The 19,121-nt window shown below is 43.3% G+C and overlaps 1 protein-coding gene across 1 annotated transcript in view; it reads left to right on the forward strand.

Annotated features, from left to right (window-relative positions):
- LOC147881541 (NagB/RpiA/CoA transferase-like superfamily protein) overlaps positions 1–19,121 on the forward strand; it is a 40,740-nt gene that overhangs the window by 11,428 nt on the left and 10,191 nt on the right. Inside the window, exon 2 of the mRNA XM_087402411.1 lies at positions 7,960–8,015. Within this exon, the coding sequence (XP_087258537.1) occupies positions 7,960–8,015 (56 nt within the window). The remainder of the gene's footprint in view (positions 1–7,959; positions 8,016–19,121) is intronic.

The raw sequence follows: 19,121 nt of genomic DNA on the forward strand, positions 1-19,121 counted from the left end.
TTCAGATGCAATCCTCTTCTTGCATTCAGAAATATCATGCCTAGGTATCTTGCAATAGTTACATCTCTTCTTCTTTTTGTTATTCCCTGAAGAAGAGGCACCATGAGAATGATCAGCATGGGAATGAGGGGGTTTACCATCTGAAACCTTGCCTTTGTCTTTGTTTTTATGTTGGGCAGCAAAGGCTTGATCACTAGCCATAGAAGCATTGCGATTTGCACATACTTTGCTCCTCCTAAAGAAGAAAAGCAACCAGCTGGTCAAATGAGAAATGGTTGGCATTGCTACTTGTAACCAACCTCAATGTAGTAGCAAAGCCTTGATAAGAATCAGGCAACCCATCAAGGGTATTAGAAACAAGCTGAGAATCAAGCATATTGCTTCTCTATTTGTATCAATGGCTAGCAACAAAGATGACCTCTTTACTAGACCAAGTAGCAGGGCATGAGATGTATTCTGTATGTGATGGGTATTCTGGGTACTTTCAAATTTTGGCTGCATTCCAATGTGTGATAGTAGGACAATGCATAAACCGACTCAGCAACCCTGTAGCATAGCAATGTCTGGCCTAGTGGAGCATAAATAAATGAGACTACCAACCAGCTGCCTGTAAGGTGTGCCATCAAACTTTTCAGCCTTATCTTCCTTAGTAAGTTTGAGTCCTTTTTCCAACGGAGTAGCCACAGGTTTGCTTTCTTTCATCTTAAATTTCTGCAAGAGACCTTTAGCATACTTTGTCTGTGACATGCATATTATTCCCTCTTGGGTCTGCCAAAACTCAATGCCAAGACAATAGTGCAATAAACACAAATCTGTCATGTCAAATATCTAACATAAAGTGGACTGCACTGCTGCAATTTGCTGTGTATTACTTCCTATAGGTAGTATGTCATCCACACAAAGCACTAGAATGACGAAATCTGAGTTTTCTTGTAGAACCTAAAGATTAGGCTCTGTATGTGTATTGACAAAGCCTTGGGACAACATAAATTTGTGTATCTTGTGATACCATGCACACGGGGTGCTTGTTTGAGCCCATAAAGCTTTCCTAAGCTTGCACACCTTGTGCTCTTGTCCCTTTACCACAAATCCTTGGGGTTGCAGCACATAGACCTCTTCTTTGAGATCTCCATTCAAAAAGGCTGTCTTAACATCCATTTGATAGACTGACCAACCATAATTTGCAGCAAGAGAAATGGCACAACGGATGGTAGTCATTTTGGCTACCGGAGCAAAAGTCTCCTCATAGTCAATTCCCTCTTCTTGAGCATACCCCTTGGCAACAAGACGGGCCTTGTAGTTTTCCACAGTACCATCGGAATGATACTTGACTGTATAGATCCATTTGGTACCCACAATATTTTTACTAATGGGTGCATCAACCAAATCCCATGTGGCATTCTTCTCAATGGACCTAATTTCAGATTCCATGGCTTTCTGCCATGAAGGATGTCCCTGTGCACCCTCAAACCTTTGAGGTTCAATTTCAGCTTCCACAACGGAGGTCATCAATGCAAAATTGACCTATCCATGAGCACTTTTTTTGCTTGCCCTGGTTCTCCCCAAAGTAGGCTGACCCTTTGCATCCTGAATGGTCAACCTTGTCAATTTTGGAATGGATTTCTCCGCTGTACCGCTGGCTGTACCACTTGGAGTTGTATCCTGAGGTTGACTAACTCCACGACAGTGGTAATGTATCCAAAAATTGGGCTGTTTTCCCTCAATAGCTGGCTGCTCATCTGGAACATTTGAGGGAGAATCACCCTCAACATGTGGCAAACTAGCTGAAGTATGAGAGGAGGAAGGAGTATCCTCTGGAGAACCCATATCATCATCCTCAAATTGAATGATATCCAAAGGAATATCATCATAAGGTGGCAAATCTCACTAGTTGGCTGCATGCATTCATTTTCAGCAAGTGGAACATCTCTACGGATTATTATCTTTCTGGTTATTGGATCATAGAGCATGAAGCCTTTACTTTCTGTACTATATCCAACAAAAATGAATTTGATGCTTTTGTCATCAAGCTTTGATGTAAGCTGAGATGGAACCAAAGCATAAGCAATTGAGCCAAACACTCTGAAATGATGAACCTTTGGCTTTGAGCCATAAAACCTTTCAAAAGGTGTCACATTGACCAATGCTTTTGTAGGGCATCAATTCTGTATGTATGTGGCTGTAGTAACGGCCTCTCCGCAAAATGCCTTTGACACTTTCTTGCATTTCAGCATGCATCTTGTCATTTCCATTAGTGTCCAGATCTTTCTCTCCGAAATAGGATTGTGCTGCGGTGTATATGGCACGGTCATGTGACGCTTGATTTCATTTTCTGTCAAATACCCTTCAAAGGCATTTGATGTGTACTCTCCCCCATTGTCTGAACAAAATGTTTGTATCCTGGAATTGGTTTTGTTCTCAGCCAAGGCTTTGAACTCTTTGTACCAATAAAATACTTCAGATTTAGTCTTCATGAGGAAGAGCCATGTGAATCTAGAATAGTCATCAATGAAGGTAACAACGTACCTTGCCCCTCTATGGGTTGTCACATTCATGGGACCACATACATCAATGTGTATGATTTGCAAAACTTTAGTGGCTTTCATTGAACCTGAGTTATCCTTCTTAAAAGGAAGACGGTGCAATTTGCCAAGAGCACACCCTTCACACACACTTCATTATCTGGCTACCTGTTACCACAATTTCATACCCTTTCTTGGGATCCTTGATCCTGCATTGATCATCTTGAAACTCATCAAGCATGTGTTGATCATGGGCAATACAAGGGACTGAAATTAGATTCTTTCTCAAATCTGGGACATACCAAACATCATAGATGTATTTTTTCTTGCCTGAATCCAAAAGGATGGGAATATCTCCCACTCCTGTGATGTTCTGTGATGCATCATTTGCACATGTAACCTGTCTGTCATGAACAGGTGAGATTTCCTCAAACCACTCCTTTCTAGGAGTCATGTGATTAGTAGCACCACTATCCAAATACCATTTATCAATGGCAGCAAAAGTATCATCAATGGAATGAGCATGTGCACTAGAATCCCCCTTGGCATCAAACTTGTCTTGAACTGCAGCAAGCACAAAATCTTTGTCCTCTTGTGCAAAGTTTGCCTGTGGTGGGGCATTTGCATTTTCAATTGGTGCAACAAAATTACTGCTTGTGCATTGCCTTTTCTTCTCATTAGCAATCCTGTTCTGACACTGCAATATAATCACTTGGTTGTTTACAATAATTGCATTTGGCCTTCTTCACCTTAGTACTTTGATTTGTACTTGCATTCCCCTCATTTTTGGGCTGATATCTATGGCTGTTCTTTTTCTGAAAATGACCTCCCTTTTGCTGAAAATTTCCCTTTCCTTGGGTGGCAAGTGCACCTTGACGAGAAGAATAGGCAAAATTGGAGGTCCTCTCCTCTTGCTATAACAACAACCCAACTAGCTCATCAAACGAGAGAGGAGCTGCCTTGAGCATAATAGTCAAAGAGGTAACAAATGTGCCATAAGAGGGAGTCCAGCTATTGAGAGTGATAGAGACTAATTTCTTGTCATCTATTTCCTCATCAACACTTGCTAGCTGATCTCTGAGATCAATGATCTTTGTAATGTGCTCTGTGATTGTCTGACCTTCTTGTATCTTCTGCTCCTTGAGCTTATTGGTCAATTCAATGACCCTTGCCTCATTCTTGACATGATACATGTTTGCCAACTTGTCCCACACATCCTTTGCATCTTTGCATGACTTAATGGTCATCATAATGTGCCTCTTCACTGATGAGGCAATCTAGAACAAAGCTTGTGCATTTCTCCGATCAAACTTCTTCTGCTCCTCCAAAAGTGCTGGAGATGGAGCGGCAATAGAAGTAGTGGCAGAAGTAGTTAGAACCTGTGGCAGGAGCGGTATAAGTGCTCCCCAAATGTGTTATGAAGTCCACGAGCAGGCTGAGGTGACAGGAGCAACACACTGACGCCGGAGAACTTGCTTAGTGACGGGAAGCAAGACATGGACTGGGAGCTAGTGAGTGTGGCTCTTATACCACATGAAGGAACAAATGGAGAAAGGTTGTGAACACAAGTGAGTAAGAAGTGGTCACATAGAAACTCCAATAGAATGCTGAATGGAAGTACGAGTACTTGGTATATATATAGTACCTAAGTACCACACACAAAAATAGACTAAGTCCTGGACTATCCTACACCACCATATCATTATATGTGTCTACACAATGTAGCAAGAGCAATCTTCCCTTGATTGGTCTTTCCTTTGTGGGCGAACTAAACTCAGAGTGACGAATTCAATTAAGGATTTTATCAGCCTCTCTTTCTCGATCATATTTATGGAATTCTATTATTTGTCCTGGTTGAAACTTGATTCTTTTTGGAGGAGTACTCAGCTTTCCTCCCTATAATTGAGAACCCTCTTTGTTCCTAGCTTTGCCAAAACTGAGGAACTAGCTTATTAATGGGAGACCCTTCCCTCTTCTTTTCGCATTTAGATTATAATCCATGTGCGTGGAATTGCGGGCTAAAGGTGTAAACTCATTACCTTGCTCTTGCGTGGACTCATTTCTCCTCTCATTTTTAAAATAGAACTCTCTATCAAGGGGCTGGAAAGCGGAGGGTAACTCAATATGTGGATTATCATAATCAAGGTGTGATCAAGTTTCATCTCATGGATCCTCTTCAAGAGGAGGTGATGGTATGCTTTCTCTCTCTCTTTGAGGCAAGGGAGGAAACGGGACAAGTTCATTATTACGCATCCCTTCCCCTTCCATTCTTTCTTTTTACTAATAAGAGAAAATCGACTTGCTATAAGGTTATTTCACAGCAAAACTGAAATGTTGTACAGTTAGTGATACTTATCCATCTCTTGCTTGATTTACGTCATAAAAAACAAACTGAAATAAGCCCTTTTCCTTGTCTCTTGCTGTCAATTAGTGCGCTGAGTTTAGACTGCTTAGTTTGAGTGAATCGGAGATTTGATATAGTTATAGGGGGTATATGGTGTGTGGTCGACCCCTTTATATCTTGTTTCGATTTTACTTTCTCGCTCACGTTTGATCTCCCTTGCTCGCTACCCACTCACACATCGGGGTACTATTGACCACATAAATTGTATTTATTACTCAGGCAAATAAGAGTGGTTGAAATAACCTTATTCCATAATTATAGCATGTGATACTCGGCATGTTGACGTGGCATGCTTATGTGGCAGCCATGACACATGGCATTGGATACATGGCAGCCCATGAGGTGGCACAATTTACATAGCAGTATGTGAGATGACATAGGACACGCGGTAGTTTGCGCCTTAGATAGGGGAGTTTGCAGCTCAGTTTTGTATGATGATTTGGCTCTCATGTACAGACAATAGTTAGGGCATTTTCACCAGCATCATAAATAAAGTAGTGTACAATAGTTAGGAAGATCTTTGGTGTCTTTCATGATTGAGTTCTCCATTTACATTTATTCTATTTCCACACAGCAAGTCCCTGCATGTTACAATTATGCAACAAACAATAGTGTAGGGGTAGAGAAATGGATGTTGGATATGGCAATGGGGAAGGGCCCCCCGGACTGGTATTATGTTGACTCTTGCTTAGGCTACACAGCACATGCAACGTGCGTACAAAGTGGATGGGTGAGGTGAAGTGGATGGATGGGTGGATGAGACATGAAGAGGCTCACACCTCTTTGTAACACCCCATTTACTCATCAGGATACACTTAGCCCAAATAAATGACTAAGGTTCCCTCCTTAAAGTCTTGGACTTTATAAAGGTGCACTCTAATGTGTCTACCCTCACCTCGGTTCCTACTACATGACTCTTTTTATTTCATTGATAAAATAAGTGTTACATGTCCAAATTTGGTGATATCTGTGCAATGGCAGCCTTTATTCATGAGGCCGTCTGAAACAAGAAGTCTTTGCTTTGGACACAGGCGTAATCAGGGTACCCAATCAGACTCCTCTCAGAGCATGATCACCGAGTTCTTTTAGCCAAATAGCACCAACCAACAAAACTTGCGGAGACAACGAACACGAAGACCCGACCCAAAGATACGACAGACTCGTGACGGACTCAGACACATAGCATATTAGGGAACTTTCCTTCTATGCTCACTAGATCGGGGACACGACCCACATGCATGACAGTGGCACTTGTTCGCCGCATGGCCACAACTAGGAGACTAGAGTGGGCCATGCATGCCGACAGACACTAGCGCTCCATCACAGGTTTTATGCCACCACAATAGCCTCACACATTGATGCTTCCTTCTCGGGATTGATGCCTTGCCTCTTAGAGCTTTCCTCTTTATGTGTTGATGCCGTTATGGTTATGATTATGGACTTTTGTACTCATCATGCGTGTTGATACCCGCCTAGAAGCTCCACCCCTTAGATCATTGTATCTGGTTTCTTTTAGTCTCATAGACCCTTTTGTCTTATGAAGACTTTTAATAGATTTTCTTTCTTTCTTTCTAGCTTGACGGGCCCTATCTACTCAGATGATCCACCGCCATAACAATCTTGATTGGTGTCCAACATAAATACAAACATATGTTGCACCATCAAATTCACACATAATGTAATAATGTTCTAGTGTTTGTTGATTAACAAAGTAATCATTTTCCTTGTAATGACATACATACCTTCCTTCTTAGAGGTAGGGAAGTCGGCTCATCACAAGAGTAAAAAGGCTAGTCAAAAGAATCCTATGGTTTGGAGAACTCATCCAAAGAGTAAGAACATTTTTCCTTATTGTTGTAACAGCCAAAAGTGATTGCTGTTTTTTCTCCCGATTCCCCTATTAGAAACATTGCATCAACTTCTAGTCCGATGAATCATGTTTCTTCCGATTCTCCTATTAGAAACATTCATTAACTTCTAGAATTCAGAGGATTTTCGCCTATAGAGACTATAAGAGAAGGTTAGAGTTCTTGGATGGCTTATGTTTTTGGGTAAAGTTTCTATTAAGGCTTTTGAAAGATATAATATTAAGGTTCTTTTTAAATTTCTATATACTTTAGAAAACTTTGGTCAAGATCTTCATTTCAGTTGAAAGTATTGTTAGAGAAGTTTGTAAACAGCTTAAGATTACTATATTTACCGCTCCTAATGTTAATAAGATAAGTTTGAGTTCTATATTGAAGTCACCTTAAGTTATGAGTGCTCCGGTTTAGAAGAGTTTGGAAGCATTTTGTGGTTTCTTGAAAATGTGTGAAAACATTATGGCAAAAGGCCTTCAATTATGCAGACATTGGTAGAAACCTTATAATGCATGGAAAGCTATCCATTCTTAGTAGCCCTTTTTGCACAAATAAAAAGTTTTCTCATTTCATCGATAGTTCTTTAGGACATGTTATTGTTGATTCTTCTGTCCTTCCCATTGGTTTTCTGAGGAAGGTTTTCTTAAAAGGCAAAAGATTTTGAGTTTCTTCTTCTAAGCATGCCTATTAAAAACCATAGAGAAAGGAGTTTCAAAGTTTGCTATCCAAGTAGAAGGATCTTTAGGGGTCCAAGGTCTCTTATCACATTGGAAATTCACACTTTTCAATCTAGTTGCTTCAAAAGTAAGAGATGATCCAATGTTTTGCACCTTTGATAGCGGTAGCTTAGAGGATGAGGTATCCTTGTGTAAATTCCAGCAAAAGTTTCTTATTTATACAAATGCTCAAATTTTTACAAAAGAGTTGGTTTGTTGTTGGTAGCCTCGTCCTCTGCACATTGCTTAACATTGGCATGATTTTTATTTGAATTGAGATATTTTCTCACTTTGAATCTTAATAAAAAGTATTTTTTGAGACCAACAAATGAAAAAGCTGGACCATTCGGAATTGCCTTATGTCAGGTGTCAGATGTATATTTATGTGAGTATTGTAATGAGGCTTGACAGTTATGAATATGAGACTCACAATGCTAAATATTTTGTCATGTGTCCAGAGGAGACTCCCATTGGAGACTATCTATCTTGAAATTACAGATTCTGCAAAAGGATGGTAAGACTATTTTGCTATCATGAAAGCTAAATCTTTTACAAGATTGTCATTTTGATTTTATGTGTGTTACAAATGCATGGATTTCATTGCAAGATTTGACAAGGGAAATGTTACATTATGTCTCAAGTTGCACTGGTGAGAGATTACGTGACAAGAAGCTTGGCATTCCAAGGGACAATAGGTTTGAGAGAAAATTAGTCACCAGGTCTAGAGACTTCTTTGAGTGGGAGCAGGTTGTGTAAGTGAAGGGTGGTAGTCTTTTGAGGTCCATATTCACAGATAGGAACAGCTTAGATATGATCATTTGCTTTTGATCATTCACGGGAGATGGTTTATGCTTTTTTTTTTTTTCAAGAAAATCACTTCATTAAGTATGAACAAAAACCGCGAGAGCAAGCTCAAATGTGGGAATACATCATGCTATGCATGAGGAAAAGAACAGCCCAAAAGGAGCTAATAAAAAACCAAGGCGGAGGCTGAAAATGCCATTTCAACCCTGAGGGAGACTTAGAGAAGAAAAGAGATCCTCTCCAAACTCTGAAAAAAGTAACTCTCCTGGCAGTGGCTGCTCTGGAGGATCCCTGCATGCTCGCCTAGATGGCCATCAGAGTGTGTACAGTGTGGGTCCAAATATTGGCATATTAAGAAAGATTATAAGTATCATCTGAAGAGAGGTCACGAGATTGATATGGAAGATATTTATCTTGCAAAGTTTGTGGCATGTTCTCCCTCCCCCCCACCCCGGCAAAAAAAAGTATCGTCTATTAGAAGTTTTGAAAACAATACAAGATCTCAGCATATTGTGAGGTGCTGAAAAGGAGTGCTGGCTGTCCTGCAGCCTGGTTCTAAACAACCAACTGGAAATAGCCCTGGACGGAGGATGGAGGTCAATTCTGGTGGAAAAGCTCCCCAACTTCGCTTTAGCTACCAAAGGTAGCTTAGGTTCTAGAGGTGATGTAACCTGTGCGTCTAGATTGAGTGACGTGAACCCAATCATGTCAGTCTTTTGCCCAAGCATAATGAGAACGGCTTTGGAAAACTAGAGTTCCCCAAGATCGACTGGTCCAAGGATTTGATATCTCCGCGCAACTTTCCTCCACTCCCGATATAGAGAGATGGCGACTTCCATGCAGGAGGAGACTGGTTCAAAGCCTACAGAGGAGAAGGTCTCAGGGTCTAAGCTAGAAACGGACCTGCCAACGAAAATTTGGCAAACAATTATTGGCCCTCTTATTTGGGGGTTCTTAAGCACTTTAAAGGATGACTTTTCTCCCCTCCTTTCTCATGGTGTCATTCTCGCACTCGCGGCCCTTAAGAGGAAGAAAGATGGAGAGACACATTAGGTACTCCAAGAGGAAGTCGACCTCAATTTTATCAGTCAGGGACCCCCCAACGAAGCGCAAAGAGTGCTGGTGAACGGTCAGGAAACACAGAACATCGACCAAGATCATGTGGACTCTCAGGTGAACATGCAAGACAAAGCGCCTACCAACGAGAAAGGGAAAGAAGAAACGATGCTGAGAGGATTGCTGAAGCCAAAGAGAATTTTAAAGGCAAGGAGAAGAGGACTCTCCGACTCTCCCGACGATTCCAGAGGGTGTGCACACCAAGCAAGAGACAAACAGGATGGACGACCTCTCATTTAGGTGGAGTTGGACCACTGAACATTCCACGTGAATTACAACTGGAGGTCTCAGAATCTCAGACTGAGGATGTGCCATATTCAAAAGGTAAGGTAACTGCCTTTTTAGACAAAGACTAGCATGAGGAATCGATAGATTGGCTCTCCTCTCATGCATTAATTGGTTTTTTACGTGGCCCCAGACTCCCTATTGCCTTTCTTGAGAATTGGTTAAGAACTAACTGGATAAGAAAAGGACTAGTCGTCCCTAGTGTAAGATTCCTTAGGAAAGGTATTTACTTCTTTCTATTTGAAAGAGAGGAAATGGCCTTTAATGCCCCTCATCAAGGACTGTGGACCATCATGAATTAACCCTTATATTTGGAATTCTGGTCCCATGATTTTAACCCTAACAGACCTAGATCTATCTTCATACCTGTTTGGGTAGAGCTCCCTGGCCTCCCTTTTTCACCAGTTGACCAAGCTGGAAAGTAGTGGGTGTAGAGAAGGAAAATGCAAAATAAAGAATGTTTCTTTTACTGTAGCATCAGTCTATACTCCTATTGATGCACACGCAAGGAGAAAGACCTGGGATTTTCTTAACATCTTAGGAAACAACAGTATTCTTCTTGGGGAGTCCTGAGGACAGGTGGTCAAAAAAAGCATCTTGTCTGAGAGGCTCAGAATTGCAAATCTGGGAAGATCTCAAAGAGGATCTACAATTAATTGATGTAGGCTCAACACATTCTTACAGTTGGTGCAATAGACAGGTGGGGGACCTTAGGAGAGAAGCAAGATTGGATGGAGTTTACATCTCCCAATGTCAGTGTAATCTCTTCATTAACTCTTTCAGACCATAAATCTTTACTCAGCCATTGACTTTGGTTCTAGTAAAAGGTGGTTTAATGCAGACCCTTCTCTTCTTCAGATGTAGACTGTGCAAAGGCAGATTACAAAGGTGTGGAATGTAGCTTTCACCTCTGCTGAGTCAGCTTTAGAGGCTGGGCATGAGGCAGTTTTAAACACTCAGAGTCCTTAAGGATGTCAGAAGAAACAGAGCTCAAATAAGAGCAAGGAGAATGGATAAACTTAGAGATGAGCTGGCAGCATTAGAATTAAGGGCTAGGCAACAAGATATTCAGGCTCAGGTTCATTTACTACAAAAGAAAAGATCTCCCGGATCATTTGAATGGGGGGACTGATCAAGCAGATCCCTAACGAAGGGTATAACAATCCCCTCTATCCACGACGCATCAGAACATACAACACTAAGACATATGGTAAAGGGGCTAGTGCATCACCACCCAACCACGATTCAGGCTCAGGTTCATTTACTACAAAAGAAAAGATCTCCCGGATCATTTGAATGGGGGGACTGATCAAGCAGATCCCTAACGAAGGGTATAACAATCCCCTCTATCCACGAAATACCGCATCAGAACATACAACACTAAGACATATGGTAAAGGGGCTAGTGCATCACCACCCAACCACGGACCACCCCCGAGATAGAGGTTATGCAACCACCGACCGTAGTCAATCCAGGTAAGACTGCGCATCCCATACTACGCAGCCCCAGCCAATCCAGCTGTCGTTAGGGAGACACAAGCCTGGACAGGTCTCAACCAAGCTTGGTCTCTCAAGAGGCTCCACTCTTGAGAATGATCCCAAGTGAGTAATGGCCCTCACTTATATAGGCATAGGGTGTCCTAAATGTCTCAAGTCTAGGACCCACTATTTATAGCATATGTGCTAGGCGCCCTAACTGTCCTAGGGTTAGGTGCATATCCCACGATTGTCATGACCTCTGTACACTGGCCATGGTTATGCCTGAGACATAAAGTCTTGTAATTAGTGTCGAAGAGAATCGACACTTCCCAAGTGCTATCCTCCTCAAAATGATCTTTCCACTTAACCTTCAGCTCTGGAATAGTTCTGTTCCGAAGCTGTCTTTCCCTAGGCACTCCGGACTATGGGGTACATAAGTGGATAAATCTTCCAATCTTATGAGTTCATCCTCAGAAACCAAATTATCTCCAATACCCAAAGCCTCTTTCAGTCGATTGACATGAAAGACCGGATGTACTCGAACTCCATCAAGTAACTTAAGCTTGTTGGCTACATCATTGATCTTGTTAAGGACCTGATATGACCGACAATAGTGATGAGATAACTTATATACAGGGTCTATATGCATCACTTGAGAATCCTTAGGGATCCTCAGATAGACATATTGCCCTTCAGACAAAACTTGTGGTGATCGTTTCTGGCTAGCATAAAACTGTGCTCTATCCTGAGCACTCCTAATGCTATCTCTGGCTAACTGCAGCACATCTTGCTGCAGTTGCAGCCAGTCTGACGCAGAACTCACCTTTATGTTATGTAAGCCAACTACCCATGGGGATCTCGGCTGGTAACCATACATCAACATGAATTAACTTTTTTGGGTTGTCGAATGCTCAGCACTATTGTAAGCAAACTCCAATATTGGAAGATAATCTCCCCAATCGGACTGTCTTACGGAGACGTATGCTCTCAACATATCCTCCAAAGTCAGATTTACCCTCTAAATCTGTCCATCTGATTCCAGACAATCAGCCGAACTCGTACTGAGCTGAGTACCCAATTGCTGGAACACAGCTCTCTAGAAATGCCCAGTAAACTTGGGATCTCTGTCACAGACGATTTCAGCCGGCAAGCCACATAGGCTAAACAACTTCTCAACAAAAGATGAGAGAGCCGTGTGGCTGTAATAGACTTCTTAGTGGGTATGGATATCTCCAATTTGATTATCCGATCCATGATAACCCAAATCGCATCATTCCCAAGAGAGGTGCGTGGTAATCCAACCACAAAATCCATGGAAATAGCCAATTATTCTTTGGTATGCAACATGTCACCTTGTCTCAAGCGCTTTGCTTTATTGACTTGCCACTGTTGATAGTATCGAACATACTGTTCGACATCAACCTTGAGCTTAGGTCAAAAGAAGGTTCTTTTGACTAGATCCAATGTCCTCTGTACCCCTGGATGACTGGCACTGGGACAATCATGACATGCAAATAGGATACGACATCTTGTATCCCTCACATTGGGTACACAGACCTTAGTTGATTCAATGTACTGATCTGGCTCAGAGCAGCCGCTACCTTGCTGGTAGAGCCTTTTCGATAATGAATCTCAAAATCGAATTCCTGCATCAATTTCGGCCATCGGGCTTTCTTGCCCCTTAGGTCCAATGCATTAGAAAAATACCTCATAGAGGGAAGTGTCCACGTAGATCACAAAAGTAGAACCATATAAGTAGTGTCTCCACTTTTTCAGTGCATGAATTACAGCATCTAGCTCTTTCTCATGGATTAGCCACCTGTGGCTTAGATAGCTTTTTACTCTTAAAAGCTACTGGTCTACCATCCTGGAACAATGCTGCTCCAATCGCGTAGTCACTAGCATCGTTTCAACCACAATAGGTTTACTCGGGCCGACTATCTGTAGGATAGGAGCTGTGGTAACCGCGTGTTTCAACTCCTTGAAACACGCAGCCAGCTCCTCTGTCCACACCACGGGCTTATACTTGTTGTATTTACCATTCTCCACCCCTTTGAGTAAGTTTGACAGGGGCAATGCTATCTTAGCATAGTTCCAAATGTGAGTGTGGAAAAAATTCTTAAATCCCAAAAAGTATTTGACTTGGGTAACTGTTTTCAGAATAGGCCACTCACATACCTTGTCATGTGCACGGATTGGTATCTGACGTGTACTAGTTACACAGAACTAGCTCAGGTTAGCCTGGGGAGGCTTAGAGCTAGGCATGCTTGATTCTCGGGTTGAGTGGCAAGGGTACGAACTATTTATAGGTCTTCGCTATTTTTGGCGCCGGGGCCCGAGTCTATAAAAGAGGCCCAGGGGGTTCAGTTCTCAGTGTGCAGTTGGGAAGAGCAAGTCTCGTTCCCAGGTGCTAGGTCTGATCCTGGATTGAGTCGCGGACGCGCGCCTGCATCTTAGCGTAGCCCAAGGCCCAGTGGCAGATCCAGGGCTTCACAGCGCCACCTGGTGGTATGGGACACCAGGCTGGTTTGGATCTGATTGGGAGTTCGTGCCAGTAGCTCAGGTCGTGGCTCGGAGGGGGCATCTTCTGATTCGGGATCACATCTCGTAGATGTCACGGTTGGGTGGTGAGCAGCCTGCTCAGTTCTGATGTTGTGTGTGGTTATTTTGCAGATCAGGGGTTTCAGGAGTGCTGGGACGTGTCAGTTGGTATCAGAGCCAACTCCTGAGGTAGGAACTTCTGATGCGAGAAATTTGACGGATTTCTCTTCCAGGTATGCCCTAAAATTCGAGATTTCCTGCTGCGTTTTTGCTGACTACCTGGGGTAGAAGGGGTGAAGAAATATCTGGAAAAGGAAGAAGAAGAGGAGTGAAATAGAATCGAAATTTCTGAAGGCTACGGAGAGAAGTTTTGAGGGAGGAGAAGGAGAGCAGAAAAGGAGGAGAGAAGTGCAGGAAATAGACAGCAAGGGAGTAGGGGATGCGGAGCTTATTAAGGGGCGCTGTAGGCGAGGCAGTGTGGCGGGACAGCCTGTGTAAAAGGCTGTCCACAGCCTGCGCAGCAGGCTGCGAACAGCCTGCGCCTAGGGCTGCGTGCAGCCTGCGCTGAAACAAGGTGCTTTTTTCGAAAAAAAGCACCCCTCCAAAGTTGGAGGGGCTCAGGTGCTTTTTTCGAAAAAGCACCCCTCCAAAGCTGGAGGGGCTTAGCCTTTTTTGGAAGCCTAGCTTCCAAATCAGGCAGCCCTGCACCCTATATAGGTGGGGGCTGGGTGCTAGGCTACCCACAAGCAGCCCCAAGATTCGAGAAGTTATCTTGAGTTTCGTGCCAGCCAGCCTCGCCCTTCAGCCTGCGCCCTGTTTCGATCAGCTCCCTTGCATCTGCCCTTGCCTGCGTCAGCCCTGCACAGCTCCTGAAGCTTCCGTACCAGCCCGTACAGCTCCAGCGACAGCCGTACAGCCTGTACGGACTGTCCTGCCTGCTTCTGTACCTGCTGCTGTACCGAACAGCAGCTGCGCCAGCATCTGCAGCCACCGTACGGCCTGCGTCAGCAGCCGTACAGGCCACGTCAGCAGTCCGCACAGCTCCTATTGCAGCCTGCGCATCCGGTTAGCAGGTTCGGGGAGGCACCAGGACTCGTGGTCTTCCGATTTACCAGATTTCAGCATCTCCTTCTGTCAGCTTCATCTGGGACGGTTTTCTTCTGCTCCATCTCCCTCCGTGCTTCGTTTCAGTCAGTTATTTCTCTCCGTTTGTAATCAAATCAGATTTCAGCCATGTCTGATGCTCCAAATCCCGAGTTTGCTATGGGAGAGCAGGACTTAGATTACACTCCAGTGGGAGAGGATGATCAGGGTCTCTATGACGACCTGATAACTAAGAAAGCCTTCAGTGAGTTCACGACTGCTCTGGATGGTAAATTTGAGCAGGTCAACGCTAATCAATCGGGGTTGACACAGCAACTCCAAGGGATACAAGCAACTTTGACTCTTCTGGCTAGCACGGTTCAGGCACTCACGCATGTGGATGCCATGGCTTCCGTGCTAGGCCCGAATATCACTCCGGATCCCTTTCCAGGTGACCAAAAATCAAGAACAAAGGAGGTAGTTGACACTTGGTTGCACAAGTGGCAAGTACACTTCCAATTTCATCCCTATCCAGACGACAAAAAGATTCAGCTAGCAGCAGGGTTTATGTCAGGTAAAGCCTTGCTTTGGTGGAAAGAACTCCAGCCTAAGCCTGATACTTGGACAGAATTTGAGGGTATCTTCAGGAAGGAGTTCCTGAAGAAGGAAGATGACTACGATATCGTCGGCAAGCTCAAGGTCCTCGATATGTCAAAATTGAATTTAACTTTTGAAGTTTATCTTCAAAGATTTAGGGATCTGCAAACCAGGGCCACTAAAATGGATCCTGTAACCTTGTTAGGTTTTTTCGTGGATGGTTTGCCAGACTCCTATAAGTTACAGATTAAGAATAACAAGTGCACAACATTGCAGGAGGCCATGACATATGCGATGATACCATGGCCGGTACCAAGGCAACCACAGTTACCGAGACGAGTGGAAAGAACAAACGCAAGTTCTTTCAGCATGCAACTGGTATTGGGGAGACGAAGTCTACGGACAACGCCTCCAGGAAAAGCTTAACTCTTGCGTAGAATGGTAAGGCCCGTTTCCTTCGCACTTTCAGGCTCAAGAAAGAGGGCCGGTGTTTTTATTGGGAGGAGCGGGGCCACACGAAGAATGAGTGTCCTAAGCGGAAGAACCAAAAATTGGTGCTAGGACCGAAGCTCCAGGTAGGTCCACGTACCGCAGCCAAGGGAGCCAACCAGGTTACGATGACAGGTATTTCAGTAAATGTCATTACCTGCCCCCTTTCTTGTAATTGTACCTTTAATACTTCGTTGTTTGGTTCCCATGATCTTTTCCGAGTTTATGGAGAAGTTAGGGACCAACAGGTTCACATTCTCTTTGATCCGGGCAGCTCTCACAATTTTGTTAATTACAAATTTGTGCAGAAGATGGGGCTGTCCACAGTACCTAGCGACCACACCTACGAGGTGCAGCTTCCAGCTGGGAAGCAGTTTTGGGATCGCAAGGTTGAAGCGCTTCCCATCCGGATTGAAGCCTACATAGGAGCTCTCACATGTTATGTTATGCATCTAGAGCATGTAGACTTGCTGATCGGGATAGAGTGGTTTAAAACCCACAATATTCAGATCGGATGGACGGAGCATACGCTTTCTTTTGTAGATAAGGACACCCAATTTGTGTATTCAGTGTGATAAGATTCCCCCTTCTTAGGGGCCTATTGTATCTGCGATGCAGCTTCGGAATATATTGAACACTTCTCATTATGATGTCTATCAGTGTGTTTTGATTCCACTTTCTTCATTTATTGTTTCGGTAATTAACAAAAATGAATTAAGTGTGTTTGAACACCGGGAATTGAGAATGTTGTTAGATAATTTTAAGGACGTATTCCTAGCTCAACTGCCGGAAGGTTTACCTCTAGAACGGGCAGTAGATCATCGCATAGATTTAGTCCCAGGGGCTCAACCTATCAGTCAGGTAGAGGAGGATGAGTTAGCTATCCAGCTTCAGGATTACCTGAATATGGGCTATATTCGCCCAAGTAAATCTCCTTGGGGTGCACCTGTCCCTCTTAAGAAAGAAGAAGGATTCTTCTTGGAGAATGTGTATAGATTATAAACGACTAAATAAAGTTACAATTAAGAACCGCTACCCTTACCTCGTTCTGATGATTTGATAGACCGTTTGGCCGGAGCGAAGTATTTCACTAAGATTGATTTGCGCACGGGTTATCACCAAATCCGTATCTATGCTAAACACATAGATAGGACCGCATTCCGGACTAGGTATGGTCATTACGAGTTCCTCGTATTACCTTTTGGTTTGACCAATGCTCCTGCTACTTTTCAGCAGATGATGAACGATTTGTTCAGAGATTATCTGGGCAAATTTGTTGTAGTGTTCTTAGATGATATCTTGGTATATAGTAAAACGCTTGAGGATCATATAGGACACCTTTGGGTTGTCTTACTTGTTCTAAGACAGCATAAGCTTTATGCCAAGATGAGTAAATGTGACTTCTTTATGAAGGAGATCATTTACTTAGGACACAAGATTTCTTCTGAAGGTATTAGCATTGATCTGGATCGTATCCAGAAGGTTTTAGAATGGCCTATCCCTCAGACTGTGAAACAACTTCGCTCTTTCCTAGGATTTACGGTATTTCTTCGGAAGTCAGTCCGTGATTATTCACAAATCACGGTACCCTTTACCAACATGTTGAAAGGTCGTGGACGCAGGTCTACTCAACCGATCCCTTGGAATGATGCAATGAACAAGGCTTTTGAAACCTTGAAGTTATCTATCAAGGAAGCACCCGTTCTTGCATTACCCGATCCTACCCGGCCTTATGTTTTAGAGGCCGATGCGAGTGATTATGCGATTGGGGCAGCTCTATTCCAAGAGGGCAGACCTGTAGCTTTTGAGAGTAAGAAGCTAGACGACACTCAGTATCGTTGGCCCACACTGGAGAAGGAACTTTATGCAGTAGTGTATGCTCTCAAGGTTTGGAGACACTACTTGTATGGTTCAAAGTTCCTTGTATTGACTGATCACCAGTCAATTAAGTATGTGTGTGATGGATCAGACTTGAGAGGAAGGAAAGCTAGATGGGCAGAGTTAATGCAGGATTTTGATTTCGAAATACGTTATCGTAAGGGTTCGTTGAATAGTGTGGCGGATGCCTTAAGTCGGGTTAAGTTTGTAAATGCTTTGTCATTTACGGAAATATCCTCAGACCTATTTCAATCCTTGAGAGGGCTATACGCAACTGATAGTCATTTCAGTTCTTATTGGCAGAGAGTCCAGGATGGGAGCTCCATGGTTGACCAGGACTCAAGGATTGTGCCACCTAGGATACAGGCGGCGGGAGGTCAGTGGATGATTAGGAACGGCTTGCTGTTCCGAAATGAAAAGATTTGTGTGCCTGATGTTCTGGACCTTAAATCCAAGATTCTCTGGGAGTGTCATGATGCTCCTAGTGCGGGACATCCAGGTATACATAGGACTCTGTCTCTTGTGAAGCATACCTTTTATTGGCCTAAGATGCGTGCATTTGTAGAGAACTATGTGGTAGGTTGCCGAGTTTGTCAGGTTACTAAGGCTGAACGCCTTAGGAGCGCGGGCTTATTACAGCCATTACAGATTCCAGGTAATAAATGGGAAAGTATTTCCATGGATTTTATTACTGGTTTACCTCGAACGCGCAAGGGTCATGACTCTATATGGGTCATAGTTGACCGTTTGACAAAAATGGCTAGATTCTTACCTACAAGAACAACTATTTCAGCTGTTCAGTTGGCTCACGAGTTTGTGGACCATTTGTTCAAGCTGTATGGTTTGCCATCTGACATAGTCAGTGACAGGGACTCAAAGTTTACAAGTAACTTCTGGACACTTGTATTTGAGAAGTTGGAAACTACTCTAAGTATGAGTTCTTCGGATCATGCCCAATCTGATGGCAGTACAGAAAAGGTCAACCAGTTGGTTGAAGACATGCTTCGGGCATATGTATCTAAGAGACAGTCTTCATGGGAAGATTATCTACCCATGATTGAATTTGCTTACAACAGTGCAAAGCATTCTAGTACAGGTTATAGTCCTTTTATGCTTATGTACGGGTTTCAACCTAAGTCACCAGTTATGGTAGGATTAAAAGGGATTCAAAATGATGCTGCTAAGAACTTCTTGCAAGACATGCAGGAAATGTTGCAGTTTGCCAAGGAGTCTATTAGAAGTGCCCAAGATCGGGACAGATTTTATGCTAATAGACATCGTTCACCCAGAGAGTTCTCTGAAGGAACGATGGTATATTTGAGAATTCCTAAGGAATCCAAGAGCCTAAG

This window comes from Dipteris shenzhenensis, chromosome 31 (genome assembly GCF_047967505.1).
Source record: "Dipteris shenzhenensis isolate YYH24624 ecotype China chromosome 31, Dip_SZ_1.0, whole genome shotgun sequence".
Lineage (NCBI taxonomy): Eukaryota > Viridiplantae > Streptophyta > Polypodiopsida > Gleicheniales > Dipteridaceae > Dipteris > Dipteris shenzhenensis.